The following is a 12,855-nucleotide window of genomic DNA, read 5'->3' as shown; positions in this document are numbered from 1 at the left end:
GTTTTTCTGTGTAAATTAGAATTCTATATTTTAATCAATTGGTGACTGGAGTGCACTTTTAGAGCGCTTTTCCACCTTTAGAGTGCTTTACAATTTGGCCTCATATTCACAGCTGCTGCCATGCAAGGTGCTGCCAGACCCACTGGAAGCAATTTGGGGTTCAGTGTCTTGCTCAAGGACATCGGGATTCAAACTGCTGACCTACTGATCACTGGGTGACCCGCTGTACCAGATGAGCCACAGCTGTGCAATTGGCTATCCAATATACTATTAAAGGGCATGTCATTCTAGAATTATGTCGTTACACTTTCCACACTAAGAGGTGCCAGCAGCTGCCCGTAGCCTTGAGTGGCTTCATGGATTTAATCATTTTAGTAAATATTTTAACCCAGGAAAACATGTCCCCATTCTCTATTCACTCTTTGAATGTTGACTTATAAAGAAAAACATTACAAAGCAAAAAAAAGAATACAAACTTAGGAAGAATGAAAACGAGTTCCATCAATGTCGTAGATTATCTTATAAAACATCAGTCCAATGCTAAACTTTTAATTAATAACATTCTGCTTTCACTTGCTCACAATTAATAATAAGAAAAGAGTAATGTGGTGTCGTGGTTAGCGCTGTTGCCTCACAGCGAGAAGGTACCGGGTTCAAATCCTATCTGTGCGGAGTTTGTATGTTCTCCCAGTGTCAATTTTCGCTGGAACAATAGCACCAAAAATAAACTTTATCCACTCTGTTCTTCTGTCCTCTGAAGCTGCTAGCCGGTGCAAAGATCTGTGTTGTTCAGTGCAGCCAACAAAATAGCAGCTGATGGGGCGAGTCACGCACGAGCCATGGGCGGAGCGCAGGCAAGGGGAGAGCGCACGCACATGTTGTGCACGTTCATCTCACTGGTGAAGTCAGTAACGACAAGATTTCTGCCAGACGCGTTTCAGTACTTGATTACAGAACTACGCAGGATTGACGGGATAGTTTAATGTTGCTGTTTTTGGGTTGGTAAGGACCCGAAACCACCAAAAACAGTGTAGAAACACGGTGAAAGTGATTTAATTTTTTTCATAATATGTCCTCATTAAGCTACCGCCCATCTTGAAAAATATAGTTTTCAAACTGCTAAATGGCAGCGAAGAGGCTGATGTCGAGGCTGATGTCGACCTACCTGTCGAGGTGAAAGGCTGCAATTTCGGCGTTGTGTCTTTCAAAGTCAGAGAAGTAAAAGAAGTCTGGTGGGGTCTCCTGTTCCCGGGTCTGCCTGCAGAGTCAGAAGAAAAGAGGATTTCAGCTTTATGGTTTGTTCTGCAGAATGTTAACGTAGGAAACATCGGCCGTTAGCGGATCCAAGGTGGATCTGAAAACAATTTGTTTCTGGCAAATCGTCAAAAAGCAGAAAATATTCAACTTACTCCCATTGAAGAATATATTATTTTGCCCTTTTCTTTGACGAAATCTAAAGAAAGATTAACTGAAACTTGTGTCAAGTCAATCTTGACAGAAGTACAGTATACATACATTTAGGGGAGGATTTCACAAAGCCAGGAATGCAAGGCAGGCAGGGTAACAGGTTTAAACTGGACATAGATTTTGGCGCATTGGATTCAGTTCTCTCCATGATACCATGATATTATCTTAAACACGACTACATATTTCCAAAAATGTATCCAGAGGAGCCCGGTCGATGATAAATCCCTTTAGCATCCCTCCCCTGTGCCTGCGTAGGACAGCAAACAGCATTTGTGAGCGATAACCAAAGTGCTAACAGTGTCCACGTTTCACATAAAGGCGCTCGTCGCAGCTGCCGCTGTTTTGTGGGCCAACAAGAAGCACGGACAATTCAAGGTCAGAGACTTCCTCCTGAAGCATCCACTCATTGCTCTCCATCGGTACCTATTTCTATCCAGCTCTGATCCTTCCCCAAGAAGTGCTTCGCAGACACATTCTACCTTAAAGCTCTTACTGGAGGGGAAGGAGGCTCTCAAAGGCTTAAACCCCAGAGCTGATGGAACATGAGCCAGGATGGGGCAGAATGGTCAAAGGAAGCGGAGGTGAAACGTTTCGTATAGAAAGTATGTTAATGTCTTTGAGGAATATAAGGAGAGCCGTGCACTCCATCTTCAAACTGCAACCTCTCTACAAAAGAGCTGCATATTTGAGTTATTCCTCCTCTTCTGCAGGCAGCCGGCTCTTTACTTTTTTTTTATTGACAACTGTTAATACTTTCCAGGAAGGCCGCTGAGCTCGGTGATTTGGACTGCAGTCTCTGCCATTTCTAGCCTCACTCAGCTAGGATGAGAAGAATGGAAAACATCTCCGCAACTTTCTCTCCTTCTCTCTCTCTATTCCCACCGGCTGCCGCTCTCTGTTTATTTAGCTAAAAATAATGCTCCATCTCGCCTCCTTTGCTTATCTGCTCTCCTTACGCCAAACATTTTTCTCTGCTTTTTTTTTTGGCTCGGTTCTTTATATCTGGCCTTCCTCTCCCTTTCTTTCTGCGCCTTCCATCACTCCCTTTTGCTCAACTGGGTGGCTGACTGTAACGGCGCAGCTGCGTAGATCACACATGCATCAGTCATTAAATAGCCCAACATGAAACACACTCATCAGCTAAAAAAATGCCTTAATTTTCTCCTCACAGCTCTTGCTCTACATGTCAAGGAAAAATTATACCGACTTTGAAAACAAAGAGCAGTGTCTATTTACGTCAGGAAAGTATCACTCAATCCAGCGTGTGTGTTTTATCGATGGGAACAGGAAAGGTTTTGCATGAATAAATCAGTGATTTGTCTTTGGAAACTTTAACACAAATTCGATTTGGAAGTGGAATGATTAAAACTAACATCCAATGAAAACATTTGTTGGAATGCATGAAAATCAAGGAAAAAAAACCTTTTTAAGAAGCTCTTCACATTTTATTGAGAAATATTGGGAAAAAATTTTTTTTAGCTGACAACTGGTTGATGCCAATTTTAAAGGAACTTTCCGTTTCAATTCTACATAGAATCTTTTCTTGTTTTTTTTTTACAAAGAAATAATGTTTTGGTTTGTTTTTTTGGGGCCAAGATTTTCCATTTAAAGCAGGAAATGTTCGAGACTGATGGAGCTGTGATTCTGTCAGGTAACTGGTGGACTGAAGCTTTAGATGCCCCAGATTTACAGGAATCCTCTAAGATGCATGATAACAACATATTTTTAGACAACAAGTGACAAAATACTTTTTCTTTTCTATTCTTTAAGTCTGTGTCAAGAATTGACAGGAATCCTCTCCGACGATTCATCAATAAAACAAGTTTATGAACGTATTTATTTCTTCCAGTCTTACGTCTTTAAACACCTTAGCAAACTGTGATTTTTACAATTCAAAACGAGCAAGTTATGGATATGGTTGCTCATATTTTACCACAATTATTTAATTTCCAGCTGTGTAACACGACGATCTACTGCAAAGTAAAGACAATCTGTTCACAAGATGAATTTTTACAGCGACAGACGGAATGTCTGACGCTGAAGTCCTCGCCAGTATTTCACGTCTTTACTCTCGGCACATGAATGACACAGTTTCCTTGGAGGATAAGCTTGAGCAAACAGCTGAGTGCAATGATTGATGGCCGTTCAGGCTTTAAGAGATCCACCAGAATATTTCACACAGTCCAACTACATTGCTGTCTCTGTAGGGGAAGATGGGACAATAAGCTGCTTTATTTCTCTCCAATGTGCTCCATGAGGCGTACACGTTTTGTGTTGGTTTTCATGATCAGAGCGAACAGTGCATCAATAAAAGCAAGTTTCCATTCTAGACACATTTCCCCGCCTGCGGCACAGCTTGAGATGTAGCCGTATCGACGCTCTCCTCTCACTGAGCACAAGTCAGGAAGCAGGAAGGCTGGGTAATTAATGTGATCCAATTCAAATGTCAATAAAGTTATTTAGAGCGTGGCATGATGCCCCCCCATTGACTGGGAAAGAAGTGAGGAGAAAGGAAGAAGTGAAGGAATAAAGTTAAAATGAGGAAGAGGTTGATGCAACAAAGGCAGCAGAGGACTGTGTGGAGGATAAAGGAAAACGTCTGTAGCAGTCTTTCACCGAACAAGCATGCAGCTGTTTGGCATTACGCAACATCATGTTTGAATACGCTAACAGCAGCACCTGTGTACTGGCAAATCTGAGCGTGTTCTGATCAAGTAAAACATCGGGGGGTGCACCATAGGCAGGGAAACATACATAAATGCATGACCGCATAAATGTTTGAGTACACAGTTCAGCTCAGAGAAAACACACAGAGATGTCAGCTGCTCAAGAGCCACTCAAGTCTTTCCTTTCAGACCGTCGGGTTCAAATTTAACTTTTGAAATATTTACAGATCTGCAGATTTATAAGTAGAAATTTTTCACAGATCTGCCAGAAAAAGCTCATCTTTCAAAGAGAGGCCGAGCAGGATGGCTGCAGATGAAGCAGGAACTTGCTTCATCTGTTTGGTGGTTTCGGGTCATTTCCAAGCCAAAAACTGCAAAATTACATCCAGTAAATCCTAAGTATTTTGCGCAGTTCTGTAATCAAGTATTGAAACACGTCTGGCAGAAATCTTAGGATACGATACGATACACTTTATTTATCCATACAGGACTTAGTCCTCTGGAAATTGCAGTTCTCTGGACGCAACACAGTACAAAGACAGGTTCAAGAAAAGAAATGCTGAGGAAATAAAATATAAAAGTTTCAAGTATACACACCGCAGGAGCATCACAGTAGATATCAAATAGTTAAATAACAGTTAGATTTGTTTTATGTATATGCTGGGATATGATCCTTTTTTATTAGTCCGTCTGTGTGTCTATCTTTCCCTCCCCAAGACCTGTATGCTCTGTACGACTCTTGTTGCACAGTTATTTCATATAAGTGTCTGAGAACGGCGTTAACTTGTGGAAAAAGGATATAATATGTGTCCTTTAAAGCTGCCTGTCTATATTAACATCATATCTCTTTTTTTTAAATCATCAGCAGCAGGTGAGATGTACGGAGCGGAGCGCGCCCAGTGTGACCCTGGCCTTGCTGTAATCTCATAGTTGACACTGGGTGGCCTGACAGTTTCTTGGCTCTGACTGCCGCTAGGGAGAGGCCCCCCAGCAGCCATCGGGGCAACAGAGGTTCAGCAACAAACACAGCGGCGCAAGAACATGAAGGAGAATGAGAGCGCCGCTTCTGGAAAATCTGCATCGGCCTCGACTGATCCAGTATGACTTTCTTATTTAAATTGATTTACATGTTAAATTGATGAGGTGGCTCGGGCATCTCTTCAGGATGCCTCCTGGATGCCTCTCTGGGGAGGTGTTCAGGGCACGTCCCACCGGGAGGAGACCACGGGACACGCTGGAGAGACTATGTCTCTCGGCTGGCCTGGGAACGTCTCGGGATCTGCCCCGGAAGAGCTGGAAGAAGAGGCCGGGGAGAGGGAAGTCTGGGCTTCCCTGCTTAGGCTGCTGCCCCCGTGACCCGGCCCCGGATAAAGCGTTTGAAGATGGATACATGTTAAATTTGGCACATTTTAATGCCGGATGCCATTCCTCACGCTACTCTCTGCATTTATCCGGGCTTGAGACCGGCTCAAGGGAGAAACTGGCAATGCTCAGTTAGTTCCTGCTAACCGCACTACCCATGATGCTGCATTTAGTTATTTCTGAATATTGAACTATTCATGCACACGTTTTACAAATTCATTCATTTTCCGCACCGCTTTGTCTGTAATCGGGTCGCGGGTCGTGCTGTAGCCTATCCCAAGAGGTGGGCTACATCCTGGACAAACAAACAGTTCATCGCAGGGACACACATAAACACACACACACGGGCAATTTAGTGTAACCAATTCACATAAGTTGCATGTTTTTGGTGGTGGGAATCGCATGCAAACTCCTTACAGAAAGGCCGCAAGTCGGATTCGAACCCGTGACCTTCTTGCTGTGAGGCAACACAACTGTGACACTGTGCTGCCCATGTTTAAAAAAAATGCTGCATAAAATTCCTTTAAAAAAGTATGAAATGCTCCTTTAGTTGAGCACTTCACGGCGCTTACAGTCCAGATCCGTGTTTCCATTGGTCATGACATTCTAACATGCAGCTGAGTGCTGAGTCCAACCTCCTTGCTTTAGAACAATCCTCCAGTGGCTCAGTGGGTTGAGCCTTGGGTTCATCGGTTCACCGGCTCAGACAAAATGTGGAGTGTGTGCTGGTGGCTGGTTTTTGATGAGCTCTGCCGCGGTGCCCTTGTGAAGGAGGAGCGGAGCTACAAGGAGGCAGGTGAGCTTTAAGAGAAAGAGAAGTTAAGAAAGTATATCCCATGTGAGGATGAACCGTAGAGAGCAAACATCAACAGCACAGGGGGGGCCGGAGGCAGCACTGTTTTATCTCAAGCATAACGCATAACGCTGACCTTTGGAGCGATGGCATTTGATAAATTGAGGGGGAAAATGGCTTTCAGCAGCAAATGTGACAGGCGTGTGTTCACATCCAGCATTAAGTGCTACTGTTTACTGGTGCTTTACTGCTAAAAACCACCGCTACCAGCTGTGTGGAGGATGTGACGGGTCACACTGAAGGAAGGAAGGGAGGAAGGAAGGAAGGAAGGAAGGAAAAGCAGTGAAGATGAGTGTTTTAGAATCAACAAGTTCTTTAGTTACATTTGTACGTAAGTAATTTAAATTGAGTGTTACAAACAGAAGAAGGACATGAAAAGAACTCTCCATTTTTTGTTGGTTGTAATCCAAATTCCAAATTTTCCTTAGTTTTTTTTATTGTGGAAAATTCACCACCGTGTCATAAAACTGAGATCAAATGGCTGAAACTGTTCTGATCCAGAGCAGAACTGGACAATTCAGAACTCATGACAGACGGATGCTGTTTCAAATGCTTTAAAAAAAAAAAAGTTAAACCCTTTGGAAAATTAACAAGATACAAATAAACGAAATAACACCAGCCGATTCCAAATCTTGAAATCTCAGCTTTCAAAATTCCACAAAGTATTTTTCACAGGCCCAATAAAATGGGAAGTAAAAAGGTTCACTAAAGGAATTTTAACTAGCATACCACAAACAGCCGACGGCTCTCCAAGCAGCCGTCCCACTGTGATCCCGGTACGCCTTTGTGTGTGATCTGCTTTTAGCGTGTTTTTGAAGTGTGATGGCTGTCAGAGCTCCCCAGGCACTACAATGCTCTTCCTCCTCCTCCTTTACTCCGTTAGTACTTCAGATCCTAGACCTAACAAACAGAGAGACAGCTGTTTCCTTCCAGCAGAGCTCTCTCTCTCCCTCTCTCTCTCTCTCTCACACACACACACACAGCATCTTAAGTACGTACATAGGCTACAAAAGATACGTTCACATTATATAGCTGATGAAGTTAACACACATCGCAAAAAGCCAAACAAAACATGTTTGTAGCCGATGAAAACAGATATTCATTAAATACATCTTCCTTCTAAACCTAGCCACATACATCACAGAACATATGAATAAAGGTAATGTTAATTTAAAGAATTACGCAATAGAATTGATCCTGTTTCAACTTTAGCGTCCATTCCCTCGGGGACTAGCCATCAAATAGTCGATTCCTCGAGACACGAGAGATTTATTTTTTCTCTGTAGTGCCTTCAAAGAGGCCCGCGCAACCGCAAAGAACAGCCCTAAATGAAAATAACAGAGCAAAACACAGCTATTAGGGCTTTAAAGTGTGGCAAGACACCATGAAGACTGTTAGCTGTGAGAGAAAGGAGGAGGAGGAGAAGGAGGAAGGCTCTCTGGAAGAAGGATCTTCATCTACACTGTATTTGGGAGACGTTCAGGTGAGGGAGGGATAGGGTTTTAGTCTACAGCCGTTCTTTACATAAATCATTCATGAAAGGGGATTCATTCAAGCAGATCAACACATATATCCCAGATACATCCCAGGAAAAACACTGCTCCACCCCACCTCCTCCTCCTCCTCTTCCTCTCCTGTCATGCCAATATCCTGAACAGATACACAAGCCATAAAGATGAAGGCATCATTCCAACATAATCTGAGCCAGGATGCCTCTTCCCAACCGTTCACCTTTCCTTAATACAGTACTGCCGCTCATCTCTGCACCTCCATCCTCCTTTTCGGCTCTGAGTTCTACTTATCAGGAAAAACAAACATCCATCCTGCTACCTCTGACTGTCAGCTCAGCGTTTGTCTTCATGTGGATCCACCCTGCAGACAAAACAGAATCACTGATGCTCTTTAGTTTTTCTGAGTTTTCCCAGCCGGCTTCCAGGAGCCGTGCTTCTGGCCCTGGAATGTTTCAGGGAAAATCTCTTTGTTTAATTTCAAAAGCATCAAAGAAAGAAGGAATGGCAAATTAATTAAACTGACTTGGATTAAAAATTCCGTTTGAGAATGTAATGTAAGAGATTTCTCAGCCGCGAGTATCGATACAGAAACAACTTCATAGGTTGAGAGAAAGCAGTTCCACTATTTGTATAAATCACCATTCTTTTAAATGCTGGTTGATCAGGAGTATTGATCATCTTTACATTCCAGGCAGACGTCTGTGGTTTGGCTCTGCCCGATTTAATTTAGCTGTGATTATATACGCTATGAGTATTGTTAGATCAAATAAAAGATCAACCCGTGACAAAACATCGGGGTTAAAAAAAAATGAATGCGTACCACGCAGCAGAAATAAAGATACACAGAGAATATATTATCACTTTCAATTATCCGTATCTGCAATTGCTGCTTATTCGACTTCACTGGAAGGGCGTCAAGTGCCAGTTGGTCCATTCAGAATGAGAATCTCTCCTGAAGGATTAGGGCTGGCTAAGACTGATCGCTGTGGCCTTTCCACAGCTATTCTGGCTCTGCTGAGTGTGTGCCTTCCACTCAGCATTGATCTATCGACCCACAGTCCAGTAAAACCTCGCTCGGACCAAAAGGTGAATCTCATTTCTAAACTCACAACAACAGCCACGCACGTGGACACAACCAGAGTCCACGTACACACAGACCGACTTAACAAGCATGTTGATTTTTGATGACAACATTGATGCAGCCTCTCTAAATTCCCCTTGCGTCAGACACTTTTTTCTCTTCGTCCTCCATGAGTGTGAGTGTCTATGTGTATGTGTGTGCACATAGGGGTGCAGGTGTGTGTGTGTGTGTGTGGTCGTATACCATTGTACAGCTTTTGTAGGCTTTGTGACAGCGTTGTAATCTCAGCATGTAATTGGAATTGAGTGGCTAATCCATGCAACTGTAGGTGGGAAAGTAATTTACATCTACTATAATGAGATGGCGGTTGAGGTCAAGGTTGGTTATGGAGGTCAATCCTGCAAGCAGCCAAAGCATTTCATCTAAAGTTTAAAAATCTATAAATTACAAGAGGCTCATGCTAGTATCTCTAAAAATATTCCTTTTATGTATTATTGAAAATTTTAACGTGCAGAGATTAGTTGTTTCCCCCCATCATTTGAGAGTTACCTTGAGTTTTCTTTTCCATTGTGCACTAAAACAAAAACCTCACGGCTCCAGCCTGTACGCAGCTACTTATATACAGAGATGTTCCTTTAAATCAACTGCACATCTGTTTTTAATGCTATGTGCTCTTATTTGTTCGTCATGATTTTCTTAATGCAATAGGATTAGCATAGGTATTAATGAAAACCGATATTAGATGCAGGCCTAATAATACTCTTAAGCTTTCTCCATGCTGCTTGTATTAGCCAAACACAAATATCAGACCAGGAGATCAAGCTCAAACCAATTAGCTGTTTCCCCTGCTTGAACAGCCTTTACTGCTAATTATTACCTGCTCTGCTCTCCTTAGCTTCGGCTCTTAGCACTTGAAGCACGTAGCAGACATCAATTCTCACATCTCAGTCCATTCTCTCTGGGCCCATCTCCATCTCCCTCGGCACACACAGCCTTCATCCGCCCGCTGCAGCCAAAACAGCACAGCGCGATGCTGAGGTGTTTCGGGACCATGTGGGTTCTGCCATTCTTCATTATTCACGCTCCGCCATTCTCCTCTGAGCTTTTTCCATCCCTCAATCCTTCTTCATCCACACTTTTTCTCTCGCAGCATGCAATGGATTTATTGGGCAAGTATTACCAAGAAACCATGCTTATATTTAGAATGGAGAGGAGAGGAGGCGGATGAAACATGGGGGTACAAAACATCACCGGTAACAACAACAACACTCATGAGAGGAGACGGGAAAGAAGGGAGGTGCATTTTCCAATATTTTTTACTCTGTTCCTGAAACAAGATACAATTACGCTGTAATGATCCTGTGAAGCTGCTGACATGGTGGACTTTCCGAAATCTATCAGCACATTAATGATGACCTAGTCAGAATGTCTTCATGCCAGAGACCGTTCAATCCAGATTATGGTTTTCTGTTTGACACATCTTAATGGCACGAATGCACATTGCAGGCAGGCACCAGCAATATTAATCTTCCTTTGAGAGAGAGGCCCAGTGAGAAGCACACACACACACACACACATTCACTGGGGCAGCAGAGACACACAGTAATGCTTAACACACTTTGCATGCATGTTTCCAGGTTATCTCATTGCATGTGCATGAAACTGTACATTAGTGATACACACATGCATACATGTACACACATACTTAAGATGCCGACTGCCGCTTGAGAAACGTAGCATGAAAACCTAGGCAAAGACACCTGCCTTTCCTTAGCTTCTCCGAGTGGAGGGCGTGCAGCTTACGGTACCAGCAGCAGCGAGAGGAGACACTACTGAGAACAGAGCCACAGCTCGCCCAAACATCACACAGGCCAGTGCTATCCAAACCCCACAGGAAGCTCTCCATCTCCGCCACTCATTGTGCCACAGAATTATCAGACCATCCCTGAACAGGAGGCGCTAATAGAATTATGAGGAGTGAGTAGCATGGCAGTGGTGTGTCTGTCGAGAGCCGATTCATTTCCAGTGGCGGTGAGACGGGCATGTGTTGAGGCCACTGTACAGACTTCAGTCGATAAGGCTGGGCCTGACACTAAATGAACTCCCAGGCATAGACTCGGACATTGGTGACTGGGGGGAGCCGTCGACAGAGAGAGATTTGAAATGCTCCTCTTAGACAGGATGTTTGACTGTACTTGTACTGTAATACATGCTACTGTGTGACTGCACTTGTACCCTAACATTCTATAGAATAAATATATTCATCATCATCATCATCATGTGGAAAAATGTCATTTTAAAATCATACAAAAACACAAGCACGCAGCACCAGCTGCCTTCTACATGCATGCAGTGCATCATTGCTTGTGAAGAGTGTTTCCCTCCCCACTCTTTATGCTGACTACATGGAAACAGCTGGACACGGCCAATGTGTGCTAGAGCACAGTACAACACCTCAGGACTGTGACACATGGTGGTTTAGTGGTTTATAATGCTCTGGGGTCTTGTCCCACATTATTAACTCTGTCATAAAGTGCTTAAGATCATGTAAAAACATTTATATGACATACATGGCTTCAGAATGCCTGCACAAGGATTTAATCTGAAATGTTTTTATCATCTGAGCCTTGGTATAAAACGGAGATTCACAAAAACTCTGGTCATAAAGTTGCAGTATCTCAATCAGAGGTCGTGTTCTTTTCCTCTGCAGGCATCATTTGAGACTAAAAGATTCAAATATCGGCTCGCAATTCTAAAATGGATCTGAATTTAAATACACACATTTCCTTTGGATTAAATCCTTTAACACGTTTTATGTTTTGAAAAAGATGCAAAAGAAAATGCTGCCATTACAGCACTTTGGTAAAACTGCTCCACTCCCATTTTAAACCTGATGGATAACAGCGTGTCTGCACTCTGAGCACATGATCCGTTTTATGTGACACACCAAATACCCTTGGGTCATGCACATGGTAAATTGGAAATTTGGTTATGTTCTTAAAGGATCCAGAGCTACTGTGAATGCAGATTTAATCTCGTTGTCTGAGATAAACCACAGAGAGCAGAGTCCCATTTGTTGTGTTGATAAATGTATTTATTTATTTTGGTCAATAAAACCCCTGCAAATGATAAGAATGGCCATTTCAATATTAGAGCGCTCAGTGTGATGTCATAATGTGTACAGTTTCATGTGAACAACAGATTATCAGCAAATAAAATCATTATGATGCAATACAAAAATAAGCCCATTGTCACATTTGAGCGGATGGAAGCATAAAATATTTGCTGTTTTGCTTAAAAAAACAATCGTGGGAACAATTAAAATACATCCAGATCAATCAGCTAACTGTGCAGCTCTACCTCTATGGCTTTGGAAAGTCAACTAGCTTCACATAAGCTACGTTGAATTATAGGCAAGTGCTGCTTGGTTATTCCACTATACTCGGACAACCAGCTCACTATGATGAAATTACATGATCAGCCAACCACGACAAGTTCAGGGGATTCTGTGAATTACTCCAACAGCAGAATCTGCTGATAATGCACAACCTTCATACTGATCCAATTAGAAAGCAGCAGAAATTCTGTTTAACTGAGCATCATGTCTCACTAGTTGTATGTGCAGTGAGTCCAACAGCGCATGCATCACCATGCTAAGGAGAACTCCTAAAAGAAAAACTAACCCTGACACAAACAACAGCACCTACCTCTCTGACTGCAGAGGACAGATGAAGGGCAAAGACAAGAGCGAAGAGTCCGAAACCTCTTTAACGTATCATCCAGATGTTTGCTCCTGAGAGCCTCTCAGTGTGCAGCAAATGGCCTGGCTGCATGGTGATGCCATCAGATTGTCTCTGATTGGGACTGAAGCCATTCCACTCGCTCCTTTAGTCTTTCATGTTGGCTGCATTAGTG

At 42.9% G+C, this 12,855-nt stretch overlaps 1 protein-coding gene across 1 annotated transcript in view; it reads right to left on the bottom strand.

The window, feature by feature from the left end:
• fam20cb (FAM20C golgi associated secretory pathway kinase b) overlaps window positions 1-12,855 on the bottom strand; it is a 33,171-nt gene that overhangs the window by 4,996 nt on the left and 15,320 nt on the right. The window contains exon 4 of the mRNA XM_068754343.1: window positions 1,166-1,258. Coding sequence (XP_068610444.1) covers window positions 1,166-1,258 — 93 coding nt within the window. The remainder of the gene's footprint in view (window positions 1-1,165; window positions 1,259-12,855) is intronic.

This window comes from Brachionichthys hirsutus, chromosome 21 (genome assembly GCF_040956055.1).
Source record: "Brachionichthys hirsutus isolate HB-005 chromosome 21, CSIRO-AGI_Bhir_v1, whole genome shotgun sequence".
NCBI lineage: Eukaryota > Metazoa > Chordata > Actinopteri > Lophiiformes > Brachionichthyidae > Brachionichthys > Brachionichthys hirsutus.
The sequence above is the reverse complement of the archived record's forward strand: the minus strand, read 5'-3'. Positions and strand labels throughout refer to the sequence as shown.